General features: G+C 41.0%; 1 protein-coding gene across 3 annotated transcripts; it reads right to left on the bottom strand.

Moving 5' to 3' along the window:
• Nucleotides 1-333: 333 nt before the first annotated feature.
• Nucleotides 334-7,684, bottom strand: LOC118778117 (dnaJ homolog subfamily B member 5-like). Of its 3 annotated transcripts, none has more exons than XM_036529468.1 (4): nt 7,617-7,684; nt 4,925-5,180; nt 2,550-3,187; nt 334-626 (listed from the first exon to the last, which is right to left on the bottom strand). In XM_036529468.1, the coding sequence occupies exons 2-4, from the start codon at nt 5,133-5,135 to the stop codon at nt 393-395; spliced, it is 1,083 nt and encodes a 360-aa protein (XP_036385361.1). In that variant the 5' UTR covers nt 5,136-5,180; nt 7,617-7,684; the 3' UTR covers nt 334-392. The 3 variants fall into 3 exon arrangements, with proteins under 3 accessions (XP_036385361.1, XP_036385360.1, XP_036385362.1); XM_036529467.1 differs by lacking the exon at nt 7,617-7,684 and adding an exon at nt 7,450-7,605; XM_036529469.1 differs by lacking the exon at nt 7,617-7,684 and adding an exon at nt 6,420-6,595.
• Between the last annotated feature and the right edge of the window lie 10,736 nt (nt 7,685-18,420).

The raw sequence follows: 18,420 nt of genomic DNA on the forward strand, positions 1-18,420 counted from the left end.
GTCCTCAGTCAAATGTACTTTTTTAAACACTTTTATTTTTTTCTACAAATAAAGAGCCATCTGCAAGCCCTTCTCTCACTGTAACAAGTCCTTAGAAAAAAAGAATTGCTAAAATCTGTCCTGGAAAAGAGCAGTGAACACACCACCACAGGTTCTATCCAGACCTTCAAGAGATGTCTACCCATCCACTTACATAAAAAACTGATACCTTTACACAAAAAGATCAGTGAGTTAGCTCTACATTCCTGCTGTACTTTTCTGTTTTCTTCCCTATTGAATGTCAGGGTCTGTGAAATAATGCTAAAAATGATTAAAAAAAATGAAAATAAATAAATAAATAAATAAAAATTGATCCCTGTGATCTCCCCGATTTCCACAGTCCACCTGTGGTCCTAAGACACAGGGAGGTTCTGTTTGATGATTTCTCTAGACTGTGGGGGTATCCTGTCAGGAAAGCGCACCTGGAACTCAACTATCAAGTCGCCGCGCTGCAAGGGGCTCTTTGGAAATGGCAACCCCTCCCCCCTCAGTCTCTTGACTGTACCCGGCTTGATGACATCACTGCAAGGAAGGGGAATCATTCTGTTGTCGATGGTAGGAATGTTCACTGTGCACCCACATAGAGCCTGCAGAGAAGGGGAGAGACATTATAAATGCATTGTTCTTCAGTGACCATTTAGCACTGTAGTAGACCTCAGACAACCTCACAAAATGGTATGCAAGTTTTTTGCTTTTGACTCTGAACTCAGTGAATATAAGCCAGACTATAACATTTATGCCTTTTTAAAAAAATATATCTTACGCATTTGAACAGATGAGTCTTTCTCATGAGATGAGTGTTTTAACTGGAATGATTATTTCCGCGGGAAGCTACATGTGTTACAACCAACTGGTCAAAGATAAAAAAGCACTCTGCTATCAGTTACGTCACAAGATTCTGCACAACAGATTTTTTTCCTGAGAACTATTGCTTGCGAGTGGCCTTGGTTATATAAAAATATGTTTTTTCAAGATCCCTCTCATAGAAGGGTTATAATATTACTGCTTTCTGAACATCTGGGTCAGGTGTGTGTAGGAGTGGGAGACTGTCGGAAGAAGGATTGCGTGGAAGCAGAGAGAGAGGCAGTGTGCGCAGGCGAACGTCTGTGAGTATGCAACGGCATGCGTTGCGTACTGCGTGGGAGTGCAAGTGAATGTAGTGTGTGGGGGAGTGCGGGAGGTGGACTAATTTTAGCTGCCACTCTCACTTTCTAGCACAGATGAGGTAACCGCAGAACTCACTCACGCCTCGAACTGTTAATGAGGTGGGTTCGCAGCGAGCAGGGGCAGACAGGGATAGAGTGTTGTTGGAGGACAGAGGCGTGGGAGTCGGGGCTGGGGAGGGAGAGACTGAGATTGGAACATAATGTGCAGTCGCCAAGGAACAGAGACAGCGCCGGCGTCTCTAACAATGTACTCAAACCCTGTGTGACCTCTCCTCCCTGTCTGATGAAGATAAAAGCGGCGGGATAACGCCTCTGAAAATTACTAATGTTTTTTTTTGAAAAATGCATGGCATAAAGAAGAGTATTATCAAAAACAATATTAATAACTGACACAAGAGGGTTACATGGAAGCAATCTATCATTTGTGAATGTCACAAATCTTGCATTGGTAAAGCAGCATATTGTGTTCTGTTCAGACAGTATACTTATACATCAAGATGCTTCTCACCACCAACATTCATCATTAAGCTGTTCAGGCAAGGACATGGTCCCCATTTCCCCCCTCACTGGCTTGCTAAAAATCATAGGCAAAGGCACCTCATACATCTAATGAGGCCAGTAATGCCTTTGAGCTGATTACATTAATTTCAACAGCACATGTTGATGGGAACTTGCCTTTGGTCACTTAAAATAGCAGCGAAGGCGTAACAGCATATAATTACATTAGTCTCATATAAGATGGTAATGCTCCAGATTTTAACCGGGGGACAATATAATGATGATAGACAGTGCTATTTCAGGACAAGACGGTTGTAGTCACAGCCATGGGTATGACTGGAGACAGTCTGGGTCACAAAAATGTTTTGTTTGTTTTGGTGTAGGAAAACTAACAGATTGAGGAAAAATTACTTATATGCTATGACCCATGTGACCAATTTACTGTATCACAATGTAAATTATAATGGGTACATGGTGACCTATGGGGTCTCTGAAACATCTAAAGAAAGAATAATCCTTCAGATTTGTGTATGTATCACTAGCCCTAGAAAAAATGTATTTTTAAATAATGTAAGTTCCTTAAGGGTGAGAATCCAGACATACTTCAGTCCTTGGAAAACATGGTTTTCTACATTAATGTTTAAAATGTGCTTGAAGCAATCTGTGTGCATCCCTAATGTTGTGCTGAATATCAGATACCATAGATGAGCAAATACTTGTTTCAAATTCTGTTTTGACACTACTGACTCCTAAGTACTTGGGTGAGTATTCATTTGTAGGTCAGCAAGCATCTCATCTCCCTTTGCTGGTCTCAGGCCTCCCTCTACTACCTTGGTGCAGACCTACCTCCTTCAGACTGATCTTGACGGTGTAGATGATATTGGAGCCATCCCTCTTGAAGTGGGGGTGTCCCTTGTCTTTGAGGACGAAGGCGATGTCGGCGGGGATGTTCTCGGAGGTCTCGTCGCCCTCCTTGGGGAAGGTGATCTTGGTGCCCTCCTTCCAGCCCCTCTTGATGACGATGTTGAGGATCTTGTCCTCGGTGCGCAGGGTGCGGCCGTCGGGGTTGAGGCGTCGGCGGGTGATCTTCATGCGCTTGGTGCAGCCGTGGAAGACCTCCTCCAGGGAGACGCGCAGCTCGTGCACCACCGGTGGGTCCTGCAGTTTGCGCCGGCCGTGCAGCGCCTCTGCGTGGTGCCTCCGCCCGGCTCCGCCGCCGCTGCCGTGGTGGAAGCCGTTAATGCCATTGAAGCCGAAGCGGCTGAAGGCGCTGAAGGGGTCGTCGTCCCCTTCCACCTCGATGTCGATCTCATGGTCCCCGAAGCCGTTGGTGTTGCCCCTGGAACGTCCTGAATTGAAGAACATGTCGAAGGGGTTCGAGCCCCCAAAAAAGGAGGCAAATGTTGCATGGGGGTCCCCATGAAAAGTGTAGTGATAGGTGTTCCCCTGCCCTCCAGCTGATCCTCCTCCTCCAGCTTTGAGGCCTATAGGGTAAAAGAAAATATGCTATAGTTAAATACATACATCATATATACATGTTTTATTTATTGTTATTATTATTTATGTAGTTAGAAGGAGCAACACACAATAATCAACATATCAGCAATTGTTAGATTTAGCTATTAGTGTCAGATACTGTCTGCAGGAGATTATACTATACTGAGAAAAGAGAGCTCACAGCATCTTGAAATTGTTTTGACTGCTCTTCACAAGTATCATGGTATACTACACTGCAATTAGGCTGTATATGTAACTAACGTGGGGAATCCAAGCAGTGACTCATGGCCAAGCTAGCATGGTCAGTCCTTATATATTCATAAATACTTAAATGAACATATACTGTAGATAAGTGCTGATATCCAACTTGCCCCTTTAGTCTCACATTTTTTTGTTATGAAACAAAAGGTACAGAGACAGTTTTGTTAGAGCAGCACTTCAAGTGATAGTCTGTTACCAGGGAATCCCCTTCTTGCATATCAGTTTTCCTTGAATGCTGTGAAATATTTCTCAGTTCGTTTTGATTTGTTAGAATGACCCTTTAAATTCACACAGTTGAGCTACGCTCTGCTCCCACACAAGCTGCCCACTACAATGCTATTATTATTCCACAGAGGATGCATTATGTGCATTTCCTGCTGGGAAAATAACACCATTTCAGGTCAGGAAGGACATTCTCACCTGGTTCTTGAACTAAAGCACAAGTTAGTCTTCTTGTAGGTTAATGAGTCTTTAACAAATAGTTGTGTATTTTCTCAGTACAGTGGTTGGGAACAAAGGAAATATCTACACTCCAGTTTATACTGAACAATAGGGGCCTATCACAAGACTTGCTTTCTAGGATTCTGCCATTTCAGAACAGGGGTAATATAGGTTACATTTTAGGCACATGGGGGCATTCATGTCTGGTGCAATGAGTCACAAAAGGGTTGACTAGACTTACATTTCAGAGACAGTACTTAAATGCTCTGAACATATCCCTTACCATATCATAAAACACTCAAGATGAAAGGCAAGATATACACATTTTCAGCCCAGACTGAATATCCCAGACATTAGATTTAAAAATAATGCATTGCTGTTATCTCTTTACCTTAACACTTCCCAATATTATTTACAGTAAGCCCCTTTGGGTCTCACAGAGGCCATGCAGTGGTTTGGTTCAGGTCCACTGTTTGTGAGACATTGGCTGAAGTATGATTAAAATTCAGCCATCTCTTAAGAGTCATCAGTCTAGGTATTGCACTGTAGTTCAGAACACTCTGCCTGCAGCATCCTTAAAGCCCCAGGTAGGCAGCTCTGTCCCTGTTACTCCTGGCATGCTCTGCAGCTAGCAGACACAGTGTGAAAAGAGGTGAGGTGACTCACTCTGGGGAACTTCAAAGCCCTCGGTCTAAAGATAGAACATTATGCTGGCACTGAGCCTGGCACAGAGGGCATGCGAGTGCTGGAACACTGAATAGTACAGAACGGCCTCAGCCAAAATCACTCTGCTATTTCTGGCATTTTTGGTGTACTGCAGTCGCAGCCAACTCCTGTCTCGTCTGGAAGTGCTCTAGAGATCATTTGTGTTTTCATCCTTCAAAAGCATAGCGTTACTATCCAATCTGGGAAAAGTCTGCTTCATAATACAGCATCCTCACTGCCTCGGTCTAACTATATCAAGTGTACACAACTTACTAGAAAGCTGAAACCCATCTCATTACACCAGAAAGAACACTTACCATCCTCTCCATACTGGTCGTAGATTGTCCTCTTTTTTGGGTCGCTCAGCACCTCATAGGCCTCCGCAATTTCCTTGAACTTTTCCTCAGCGTTGGCCTCCTTGTTTTTGTCCGGGTGGAACTTGAGGGCCATCTTTCTGTAGGCCTTTTTGATCTCATCCTCGTTGGAGCCAGACGGGATCCCCAGGATCTTGTAGTAATCCTTCCCCATGGCCTTGATGGACAGGCAGTGCACCTCTGGGACCACGCGTGCTTGCTAACAAACAGGGGTCACCACAACTTGGTCAGTCACACAATAATGAAAGCAAAAAAAAGAAATCAAGGAAAAGGGGGAGCAGTTTCAAGTCAGACTCTGACTTGAACGGTGCCAGGTAACTTATTTTGAAATGGATGTATGTTTGTATGCAGGATTCATTTCTTGCTGTTTGGGTCACTTTGTGAAACAGGGACTGGACCCCCTTCCTAACCTCAATAAAAATGAATTACACAAAATAAAAATTGATATTGGCAATCTTACTGATACTGATCATGCATTCAGCTGTGCAAGATCAAGGACGTCTTTCAGACTGAACTATATGTACCCATATCACTGAGACACAAGATCATTTTAATCATGCTGTGGTATCAAATGTACAAAGTCCTGTTATTCCTTGGTCAAGTTGCCAGAATAGGATCCAGCTCAATAGGGGATCCCCTTAAACGGAAATCTGAACCACAAGACAGTGAATCACCATTGAACAGCCACAACTCCGGCATTCTCAGACACTTGATTTGACTTCCAGAACAGACAGTGCCATTGTACAGCACAGGCTGGCAATTTTTAGCACCCGGCTCAGCCATCCAGCCATTATTCTAACCACTCCAATCAGTAAATAGAGTATTAACATATTTGTTAATCAGCCTTAGGTGCACCTTCATTCATTACAGCCTCTGATGCTACATTCATGCAAGACATTCTAAGTGTATAATGAGTAAAAATATTAAGATAGCTTAATTAACTAGGTGTTAGAACAATGTGATGCATGGCTGATTTACTACCAGACCAAGTTGCAACCATAGTGATCATATTCAAGTGCCATGACGAGCTATTGAGCATTACACACTCTATATGATATACATTTTGGCCAAAAGAATAGAAATTTCGAAAATTGCACTTGCTAATCACCTTGTAAAAGGTTATTTGCTGTTTAGGCGTATACAGTATTACACCTGCGTTAATGAAAATACATCTAACATACCGTGTGGTACAAAGACACCGGCTTCTTTAGGATAATGCACTAAACGTAGAGATGTAATGTAGACCAGGATACACAGACAAACTGCCATGCTCGGTGAGATTTAAAAATGGAAGATTTAGAAAATAATGATAATTTAAGCCGACAGAAGAAACAGCCAACGAACAAAAGAGTACCGTATGAACAAATGGTACTATGAATGCGGCACCTCGTGTAAGGGAATGAAAAAAATGAATTTACAGAGGAAAAAGCACTCCTACCAAAGATACTTGCTGAGAGGGAACCAAATTGGCATAGATATGCTGAATCAGTGCAATATCCTTAATATAAAACCTTTTCCTCGACTATTTCCCCGCTTGGTCTGCGCTATGGTAAAATGATAAAGCAGACGATATTCATCCAGATCGGGAACAACCGGTAACAGTGCGAGCCTGACGTCATTCTCTCCTTGGCTATTCTGAACCCCGGATTACCGGGAAAGCCGCAAAATCAAACCATAGAGCGTCTGCAGTAACAGTGAAGTGTATACGGCAAGATGATTGAGAGTAGTTATAAACCATACATGCATGTTTAATGAACACATACGCAGAATAATTCACTTGATATATTAAGAATTCCTTTCTGAAAGTATAACAATTGAGTTAGAAAGCAAAGTATAAAGACACTGCAAGACAATGAACTCTAAAGATAGTCTGCGGTTCAATATATGCACACACATAATGCCGAATAAAGGTTTACCAGGAGCTTTAACATAACATTTCGCACTAGTCACAATAACATTGCATTACATTATTGTGATTCAGCAGACGCTGTTATTCGGAGCGCCTTACAATTTTATCAACTTGTACAGCTGAATATTTACTGAGGCAATTGTGGGTTAAGTACCTTGCCCAAGGGTACGACAGCCGTGCCCCAGCGAGGAATCAGACCAGTGACCTTTTGGTTGGAAGCCCTGCTCCTTCCCCTACCCCACATTAATTGATAATCCAAGATTCCTATACACTAAAGGCAACATTACACTTTCTCAGCAACGAAGGAAAGCATAAAACAAGTTATAATTAAAAGGAACGGCAAACAACACTGATGACAAATGAATACGAATAAGTTTAAATTCAACGGATGCTGATAATGACACAGTGAAAGTTATAAGAAATAAATGCATTATGACATATAAACACCATACATTAAACACATTCCAATACAAGAAACAAAAAGACAAAGCTAAATGCATTTCATACAAACAGAATTTTGAAAGATGAGAAAAGTTATGAATAATAGTTTAAATCTTACCCCCATTATCCAGCTGTCATTTCTGTGTATAACACGAACCTTACACTTAAGGTTTTTGTGTTTCAAACCAAACTGAGTCCAAATCAATACCATGGTGTTGAGCAATTGAGTTAAGCAATTCTACAGCCTGTGTGCACCGGTATTTATATAAAACCCTTGGACCTTACCGTGTCTGAGTACCGCTTTGCTGACTGCCAGCCTCCGCTTCTCTTGACACCCTATTCCACAAACCCCGCCTACACAATACGACCGAGCATCCCCAGAACTGCCCAGTCTTACGTATTAGAGGGAATACCATGCCAATCGTTACTACTGTACAGTCATTGGTGCAATTGCTATCATTCACACACAAGTGTCCGCCTATTTACCATTAGGATCAATAGTTTCCGGTACTCTCAGTCCGCTGACAGGTTTTAAAATATATTTTATTGTGTCGTTTGTTATACAATACATTTATACATTTCTGAACCCTTGTACAGTGTTTAACCTGAAGAAAATCGTTAATTTGCTTATTACTGCATTAATAGGCTAAGTTTCTGCTACGGTTCCGTTTTGATTGGTCCGGTATCCCCCCTCTTCAATCACCCCCCCCCCACACACACACACATACACACACACACACACACACACACTTCACGAGTCAAAGTGCTTTGTTGCAGCTTGTATGTCAGATAGCCACGGGGAGTTTTTCATTTTTAAAAATCGTGAACCCAGGAACTTAGACTACAGTGCCCACGTAATACTTTTCGTGTAGGCTACATGGGATACTAAAAGATTGTCAAGACTCACACAATCCGGCCAGTTAGTTCAGAAAAAAAATGCGGTATACACACACCGCCCATTTCCAATATATATATAAATAATGATATATATATATATATATATATATATATATATATATATATATATATATATATATATATATATATATATATATATATATATATATATGAAAAATAAGACTATTACCATTGTGTATATGTGGACAATACGCACTATCTAGTTCTTTCAAAAATATTAAGCATTCGCTAAAATCTGACACCTGTCTTCTGAAAAAAAAAAAGATCAGAGCAGTCAATTTATCTACTGAATTATTCAATTGACTGAATCATTCAATCAACCTATTGATTATTGATATTTCAAACGCCAGTAGAATTAACGTCCATTAACGGTTTAGACACTGTGGAGATCTGTTACGAAACATGGCATTACATTATGTGTGAGTTAGTCTGAACAGGACATACATGGCCATACTTCCTGTTCCTTGGTTCAGCCAATAGCATAAGAGTTGTAACCAAGGATTCTCCACAGAAAAAGGAAACGAAGACAAATATGGTCTGGATGTGCTCATCAAGACCGTCAGAGGAATCACTGCAGGTCCACAATGCCAACGAATAAGAAAAAACAGGATTCAAGGATTACATGAATCACAGAGCGATGAAATTATCACAACTACTATTGTTACCCTTCTGCCCACGGGAACGCAAAAATGTTGTAGTTAAAGATACTGTACAACACCTCTAAATGACATTAATTATTGTTTATCATTTTTATTCAAAACATTGTAATGGTGATGGGTGTTAGGGGCTGTTAATATGCTATTCAGATATAACAAGTAGTTATTAAATTAACTGTATATACAAAAGAAAGTAAGTGTTTTATATATAGACTATTAAAAAAGTCAACCAAACAACAGCATGGGACTAGGACTTCCTTCTTTTGCTACCATTTGTCTTTGCTATTAATGTCAATGAGGTGCATTGCTGGATTTAGCAGTACACTACATGTGCTTATGATATGCATACTCTAATGAACTGTTTTCTGTACAATAAAATGCTCTCTCCCAGTAAATATCCAATTCATTTTGGATGGCTGACTTTGAGTTTTAAAGTTTGAAACATGAATTATGTATTAGACAGCCAAAGCTCTTTCTGGTGTAATAAAGAAATGGTGCTTTGCTGATATATAATATAGGAGTAAAAATACATGATATATATTGTAGACAGAAGACTCGCCTTTTCAGGAGTGTTACATTTTTTATGTGCCTGTGCGCTTGCATGCATGTGTGGGTATGTCTCTGTGTTTTTGTGAAGGCATGCTCATGTGGATTTGTATAATTCACTATTACAAGTAGCAGTTATGGTTCCTGAATATCTGTGTACTGTTTTACAATACATGTATATATACATATGTATGTATTATGACTTGTTGTAGCATTCTGAATATTGTCCTCAGGCACTCCCCAATCCACAGAGATATTCAGGGTAAAATCATGAAACTACCTGTCAGTGGCCTTTAGTAATATCCTTGCCCACTGTGATCTTTGTCTGCCATAATAATAGGCACCAAATTTAACATAAAGTAATAATACATTCATGGGTACATGGTCTGAACAGCATTGTGGACATTTAATTAACTTAATCCTAAAATTAAGGCTGCTAATTAGAAGTCATTTCTCTTTGCCAGGGAATCTTCTGAATGCTTTAACCTTTAGTCGATGTTTAAAATGTACAGTAATTTTTCCACGCTGAACTGTCTCCAGCAATACATTTATTTTCAACTTTTGGAAATCCTAGAATTCTTTTCAACTTTATTAAGCTTCTTTTAAACATAATATTTTAGAAAAATACCTCTTGGAGAGGACCTTTCACATGTGATAAGAATAACAGCTCTGCTCAGGCAAACAGAATATGCCTGATTGAGGGATTAAATTAAAGAATTTCATCATAATCTCGCTCAAGATTCAAATGAAAGAAATGAGATAAGACTGATACTTGAATGTATACTCTTAAGGTACAAATTAAAATATTAAAATGAAAACACATCTTGATATTCTTCACATTAGTACCTGATCACTATTCTCTGCATATCTTTAACTGATAGATGTGATGAGGAATCACAATTTACCTTTGTGGACCTGACAAGGTGCACTTTGAAATATACCATATTGTACCTCTTTTGCATGGTCATTTTATCCATTCCTGATGCTTGCACATAACTTACACAAGTTAAGCAAGCAAAGTTGACAGTGGACTAATTAAAGTCCTATACTTTGCTCTCAAATAAAATATCAGTGTACACCTGGGAAGCAGTCTCAGTCCAAAAGCTTTCCTTTGCTCTTGCAATCACTTAAGTCTGCCCATAGGGTAGCCTACAGGAATATTTTCAAAACCTGAAAACCTCAATTCTGTGAATACCCACTGCTGTTGGAGATTTGTGGTTCAGATGGTTTATGGTTCAGAAGTATGTGCCATAGCATTAGCGTTTCCTGTAAACATGACATTGTCACACTGTAGCAGTTGCCAATTGTCACTGTATGTGCCACCAAGTGAGGCAAATTTTTGTTCAATCTCCGACTGAAAACATCGACACCCTATTGGTGGAATGGAGCAGAATGGGGAGAAGGAGAGGGGGCAGAAATGGCAGTGTGACGAGAACAATTTGACTGCTGTGTGAATTAAGAAACCAGCCACACCAATCAGGGAGATTATATACTGGTTACAGCCTAATCGCCCTGCGTTTCATCCGCCCACAGTTCATACGCCCACCACTTCCTCTGCTCTACAGCAGGAGAGTCACTTTCATCCCCTCTCTCCGCTTTCCCAATCTCAGCGAGCATTTACAGACCCTCCTCTTACCTCTTCCCAACAGCGCATAGATTAGCGTCTTAATACTGCAAACCTCTCCCCTGTGATCTTGCCCAATCTCAAAGTCTCCTTCTGCATGTCAATTTCAGTCATATTCCATTTATTCACATTTAGAAGCAATCACATACGTGTTATATAACTGGCTAAAGATATGAACCATGGGTTTTCGTGAATGTTTCTTAAACCCATTAACTGACTGCTGTGTAGATACTTAAAAGGAATGTTCATCACAAGGCTAAATTTCCTTGCCAAAGACATATTTTGGTTTGGAACATCATGTTTAAATATTCAGTTCTGAATAAAAACCACAGTTCATTCATACAACCTGCAATGAAAGGATGACTCGTTTATTCTATGAGAAGGAGAACGCACAAGTGAAGTTTAGCTGTTTAAAGGATTGAATAATGCTTAAGCAATGCATTTCTTTCTCAATACATTGAAAGATTATGACTGTACATGATTTGTGCTTTCGTGATTGCTGAATTAACTAGTAACACTTTTACTAAAGATGGATCCACATTATATGTTCTTATGTATATCAAAATGTATCTGTATATATACACATACACTCAATGTGTGTATATATAAACGGTGCTTCTTTCTGTTACAAATATTCTTCACTTTGCAAGGGCTGCTTGCTACTTTGCTGCCCTGATACTTCTACACATTTCTGCAGCCTTTGACACAGTAAATCACCATGTCTTCTTTTCTTCCTCAGTGGTGAAGGGTGTCTTGGGCACTATTCTCAGCTGGATTTCCTCTCACTTCCCAGGGTGCACCTATCAGGTGTCCTGGAGTGATGCTGTATCAACCCCCTGGAGCCTCTTTACAGGAGAACCTCAGGGTTTAGTCCTTGGCCCCCTTTTGTTCTCCTGGTATGCAAAAACATATGGCTTCATCATTTCTTCTCATGGCTTCTCATACCACTGTTATCCTGATGATACCCAATTGTTCCTCTCTCTTCCCCTAGCTGATACCCAGGTTTCATCATATATCTTGGTTTGCCTAGCTGATGTCTCATTATGGATGTCTGATCACCTGAGCTTCTGTATATTCCAGCCAAGTTCTTTTCTTTCAAAGACCTGACCATTATGAGCAAAAACATCAGCCTTCAGAGCCATCAGTGTCAGCCTTCTGGACTGTCAAGTTCCTTGGAGTGACACTTGACAGTAAGTTGACATACACTGACCACATAGCGGCAGTCAGTAGAATCTTCCCCTTGTCCACTCCTTATCCATGCCTTGGCTCTCTCACCCGCCTACACTATTGTAACTTGCCACTTGATGCCATCCCTGCATGTGCAATCAAACCCCTGGAGTTCATTCAGAATTCCACTGCTCAGTTTGTCCCCAGTGTTGAGAAATTCTCCCATGTCTCCCATCCTGATCTCCCTCCACTGGCTACCAGTAATGGTTAACATGCGTTTCAAAATGCTGGTGTTAACCTACCAAGCAATCCGGATAGTGGATCACTCTTGTCTTCAATTGATTATCAATACCCAGACACCAACCAGGCCACAGTGCTCAGCTTCCTCAGGGCACTTGGCTGTACGCCCCTCTCGTGACCTCACATCATGGGCATGTCCTCTGTCTGTCTTGGCCCCTATGTGCTGGAACCAGCTTCCTGTTGAGTCAGAATAGCAGAAATGCTGGCCATCTTCTGTGGCAGACTGCAGACTACATTAGCATTGTATTTGGAATGGTATCATCCCTCTGTTGTGTATACTGCATTGCATTTGCATGTTGATCATGCCATGCCACTTTGTTAGATGCTCTTTGTAAGTCATTCTGGATATAAGCATCTGCTATGACAATAATGTAATGTAATCATTCCATTACTTCTCTACATCAATTATTGTACATGCCTGACAAGTGATTTCACTTTGTTCACTATTGCAGCAAACTCTAATTCTAGTTAACCTAGCAGCATTGAAACCTCATGCAATTAGTATAGGAGTGTATTATTGCAGTAATGTGTTTAAATTCATAACTTTGAGGAAATCAAGAGTTTAATGACAGGTAATTAGCTGCATCAATAACTTAATGAATGAAATTTCTCTGTGTGCAAGAATGCTCACTGTTCCGGTGCATTCAGTTGCATGTGTTCATAAGCTCAAACAGACATTGCAGGCTTTGCACCAGCATACCAATAGAATTGTTGCCTGGAAATTTGTATTTATGGAAAGATGAATAAATATTCATAACCACAAAGGCACCCAACCCATAAGTCATCCACAAAATTTGAAGCTGTCCTGTTATGGACCAGGCATTGCATGCATGCCAACGCAAGGCTATTAGAAAAACTAGTCTACGCTCTATATGTGTGTATTATTGGACCTAAACATGGACTTAATCACTGTAATACTTACATAATATTATCTTAATTATATCTGCAGTTCTCAAAAAGACAGGACTTACTCTGGTGGAAAAGCATTCCTTCAAGTTTAGAGAATGAGTAGACATTACTTGTTTGACAGTTCAGCTGGAATGAAAACCAGTATATACAGTGCCCCCGATATACCACAATCTCACCTATCAAAGATATACATTTTTGCTTGCAGAAGCTTGATGGCAGTTCAAATGTTTGTTGTACCTTGGTAAGAAAGCAGGTTGTTTTTCATATCCTAGCCGTATTTTTCTGGATATTTCCAGCCTAACCCACACATTCCTGCTGATTATGACTAGCCATGATATGCATTCTGTTCTGATCACAGCAGGAAAGGATGATTTCAGGACTGGTCACGTCCTCTGCCTGTGACAGTCACACCAATTAATGCCACTTCCTTTAATGATAACTTTAAAACTGTCAGTGAAATGACACTTTAAATCGGATGAATTCTGTACTTGTGGAGGGGCTAAAGTTCACAAGTTTTATTAAACGCACTCGTCACAGAGCAGTTACACTTTGTCCCCTTCACTATACACAGCGCAGCAGGTATTAACATGTATTTAAATAGGAAAGTCACACTGACTCTGAAGCTGTGTGAAGTCTTGGTGTTAAGCACAGTCCAAAGAGGAACAACATCAGCCTCTTCCAGCCTGCGTCACTCCGTCACCTCCTCGCTGCCCTCAAATGTCAGGTGGCGTGTTAGCGGCTCGTGCGGTGAGCCGGAGGGCCGGATAAGCGATTGAATCGACACTGCCTGTTGCCAGGAGTGAAAGAAAAGGAGGATCACGGATGGCCGCAGATGAGGTGTGCTGACCGAGGTGGTGGTGGTGGTGGTGGTGGAGGAGGAGGAGGAGGCAGGCTGATCTCATCCCAGCGACTGCCGTGTGACTCACCTCCACAGACGAAGGCAGCAGGGAGGCGTGAGCGAGCGGAGTGACTCGCTTTCTATTCGGCCAGAGGATGAGGCAGATTCTTCGATGGATGAGATGGCCTGAGCCAGTTCTGGAAAACGGAGGCTTACACAGGAGTAGGCAGAAGTGCAGTGGCTGCTCTGTAGACTGTACAGAACTCAGCCTCTGAAAACCCCATTGTTAGTTTTTGTGACCAATTACTTCTAAGACAAGAGTACAAAGAATAAAATTATTACCTTTTGCTATTAATGCCAGTGATTGCCAGTATTTGTGCAGTTTAGCCCAGCCTTAAGAATGAGCTGCTGATTAATATGTTTATTATGTTTATTATTATACACTAAAACACTGCCATATTTTGACGCTATAAGAGACATGTACCACTGTCTGTCTGGTTTGTGAGTGGTTAGTCATAGTGAAAAACATTAATGGTTTGATTAATGGAAATTTCGCAAATAAGAACACAAACACTGAACATAACAAATAAAAATGCCTGAAACTAAATTTTATTTTTTTATTGTTACACTGTAAAACTTAGTATGAAATTTCTATTCTACAAAAATCATTATTCCAAGTATTATGGGAAAACGTGCTATAGAACAAAAGATAGTAAAGATAATGGTGTCAGATGTGTAGTACCTTCACAATGAATACTGTTCATATGAGGAGTCCTTTCAACACTGTGTTTTGTACAGGTCTTAATGGTCTACCATGGACATACTGTACAGGTGCACTCTTTGTCTTGACATTTCCAGACTGTTTGCTCAACCAAATGCAGTACAACACAAAACCAATCACAATCATATTTATTGGTATTGATTGTATTACATTATTGTCATTTAATAGAAGCTATTAACCAGAGAGTCTTACAGAGATCATGTGTTATCCATTTATACAGCTGGATATTTACTGAGGGAATTGTGGGTTAAGTACCTTGCCCAAGGGTACAACAGCAGTGCCCCAGTGGGGAATCAAACCAGCAACCTTTTGGTTATGAGCCCTGCTCCTTACCACTATGCTACACTGCTACCCTATCCCACCATTTTCCCTGTCATCCCCCCCCCCAAACCAAAACAGGCCAGATCTTGCTCAGCGATCAGTGCCACATTCAGAAGTATGCTATTATACCAATCCAACGCATTCAAAGAATACTCCTTGGATTGAATTCCTTCAATTATTTATTTACAGAGGAGTTTATTATTTATAGCAGAAGCCTCTGTCCTGTGTCTGGCTGAGATCTTTCTTCTTGCAGATACTGGCTCTTGAATTTACATCCTCCTCTCTGCCTCCTCGTGCCTCTCCCTCCTCTGTCCTCTTTGACAGGCACGATTTGAGCGAGTGATGCCCCCTCCCCTAGGCGGGGGAGTGAGAAGCACTTTCTCTTGCCAAGGAGACATACTGTGCAGACAGCACTGCAGCAGTCTCACCGTGTTCCCTCTCCTCCCAGCTGCAGCCCACTCACATGTCTGTGAGTGTGACTGCATCCACACAGCCCGTGGGTGCTGCCTCTGTGTGTGTGTGTGTGTGTGTGTGTGTGTGTGCGCGCATGGCAGAGCTGCACTGAGTCGAGGAGAGAGAGACAGAGACAGAGAGAGACAGTGGGGGAGACAGAGAGAGAGAGCACTAACAGAGGAGGGGGGAGGCAGACAGTGAGATAGAGAAGGGGGACACAGAGGCAGAGAGAGATTGGAGAAACAGACAGAGGTAGAGATGGAAAGGGAGAAAGATACTGGTGAAAGATTCAGGGTCCAGTTAGGTTTTTTTCATATGCTTTAAGGAGGACAATTAAGCCAGTGCAATGCCTACAAGGAGTGTGACTGCAATACCGATAGATGAATGGCAATCATTGGATTTACACAGGAACAGTGACCATGGTAACCTGACAAATGATACATTGCATCTTTGCAGACACCCTCCCCCTCTCACTATTTGCCAGGGTACAGTTAGCTGTTAACTGACACAAATAATTGTCAAGACACGATGTCCTTCAAACACAACTTGATGTCCTCACATTCTCCCTCTTCAGTTTTTTTTTTTTTTTGATGCACTTGATTCCCCTTATGCCTTTTTTTCCCAGAATGCGTGTGAGTATTGAAGATCACCGTGCAAAAATAGCCTGGAGGGGAGGATGCCGTGACAGACACCGCTCGGGGAACAGAGCTCTCATGAAAGTATCGGCAGAGTCACAGGAGATCATCCTCCAATTATTTCATTCAGTACAACAGACAAGTGTCCCGATGTGACCATTACGTAACCCACTTCATTCAAGTAGTTACAAGCAATTATCACTATCAATAAACCCAGTTGTAGAGCCCGCCACCATCAGCTGTAAGGCCAGTTTGGGAGTGATTAAAGAAAAGGTGTTGCCCTCCAGTTTTACAGTTTTAATCAATTTATTTTCTTGGTGGGAATCATTGTTCACATGTATAAACACATGTTTACATATGCTTACACAATTAGCAGTGTGTGTGTGTGAGGCTATGTTCTAGATACCATATTTACTAAGGGACCCTGATCTATTCTAAGTATGTTGGCTGAGCCTAAATTCAGACTAGCCAAACCCCCAAGAAAGATTAAGATCTTTCTGTTCTCTTTGTAGTTTGGAGAGTTCAAAGCACACATCGGCTAGAGAAGAGGCACAGAGAGACTCCCTGGAACTGTCTGATTCTGAACTGGAGCTGCCTGCACCAAATTGCCTGGTCATCCCATTCCAACCCCATCCCCTCTCCCATTCCCTCTCATTTTATAAGCTTTGATGAAAAATTATTAATCCCATTTGTCATTTTGACAGACAAAAAAACTTTAATATGATTTATAGAGAATGTCATTTGCTTTGCTTTACATTGGTCCTCTGTTCAAATTCACCCTTTTGTTTAAGTCAAAGCAACTGTTAACAGTTACAGAACAGCACCTGCGAGCTAGGGTTGCCTCAAAGCCTCTGTCTACATACTGTATCTGCAGTTAATAATGTCATGTATATATTAACTCAGCACCACTGACTAAGAGGTTACAAAAACTGCAGGGTATGGAGGACACTGACTTGATCATCTTAAAATAGCGTTGCATTCTTTGTCAAGGGTCCTGTGACAGATTCAACAGGCAGATTAAATACATTAAATGCAATTTTTCTCACTTAAGTACATGTTCGGCAAATGATGCTCAGAACCGCATGCACTTCAAGAGATGAATCAGGTCCCTTAATTATACGTTGAACATATGACAAGTTGGTCTGGCTGTTATATATAAGAGTATTTAGCATGTGAAATACGCATGCAATTGTATCCATGCCCAGATGAAAGTGAAACATTTCACTAGTACAAACATTGGCTGCACCCCACTATTTTACAGATGTGTCCTCAAGTGTCCTCCTCGCATCTCTTCCTTAATTCCTTGGTGGCATCCATCAAGGAAATGAGGAAGAGACAGGAGGAAAAAATAATCAGGTAACTAATGCGCTGAGGGAAATGGGGTGTCCTTGCTCGACTGAGTTTCATGAATTTTGCATGACTTTCAGTAGGAATCCCTTCTCTCTTCACAGCAGATATGTTATTTTAACATGAAATGCGTGGTTAATTTGACTATTTTGCAAGCAAAATGTTAGATCCATAAAATGGTGTTTTACATAAAAATCTGAGATGAACTCCTTATGGATAAAGTCACTTCATTGATACATTAGACCCCTTGATAAGATGATGTATTTGGCATCAGTTCACCAGTAATGTCTTTGTTTATGTGATTTTCTAAGTTTACAGCACATGACACATTGTACTGAACACACATGATCTGTCAAAACAGATGTAACAGCACCAGCACTACCCTTTGCAAATGGGTGGGGTAACTGCAGTATACATGAGTTTAAACAAATGCATCATCAACGCCATTCAGAAACAAGCTTGGCTAATTTAAATGGTCACAGTGGTCCAGTTCCATTCAGTCATGTAACACTTTGAAATTCTCAGTGTTCAACCCACATGTGGATTGAAATGCTAAAATGTAATGATGTAAAAGAGTGCTTTGTTTGAATGCTT

Source organism: Megalops cyprinoides, chromosome 5, assembly GCF_013368585.1.
Source record: "Megalops cyprinoides isolate fMegCyp1 chromosome 5, fMegCyp1.pri, whole genome shotgun sequence".
In the NCBI taxonomy this organism is placed as follows: Eukaryota; Metazoa; Chordata; class Actinopteri; order Elopiformes; family Megalopidae; genus Megalops; species Megalops cyprinoides.

What these genes read in the sequence shown, in the direction of transcription:
- LOC118778117 (XM_036529467.1), bottom strand. Translation starts at nt 7,542, where the DNA reads ATGGTATTGATTTGGACTCAGTTTGGTTTGAAACACAAAAACCTTAAG. An exon ending in CGACCAGTATGGAGAGGATG is followed by an intron (nt 3,188 to 4,924) that starts GTAAGTGTTCTT and finishes TTTACCCTATAG; the next exon opens with GCCTCAAAGCTGGAGGAGGA. An exon ending in TCAAGATCAGTCTGAAGGAG is followed by an intron (nt 627 to 2,549) that starts GTAGGTCTGCAC and finishes CCTTCTCTGCAG; the next exon opens with GCTCTATGTGGGTGCACAGT.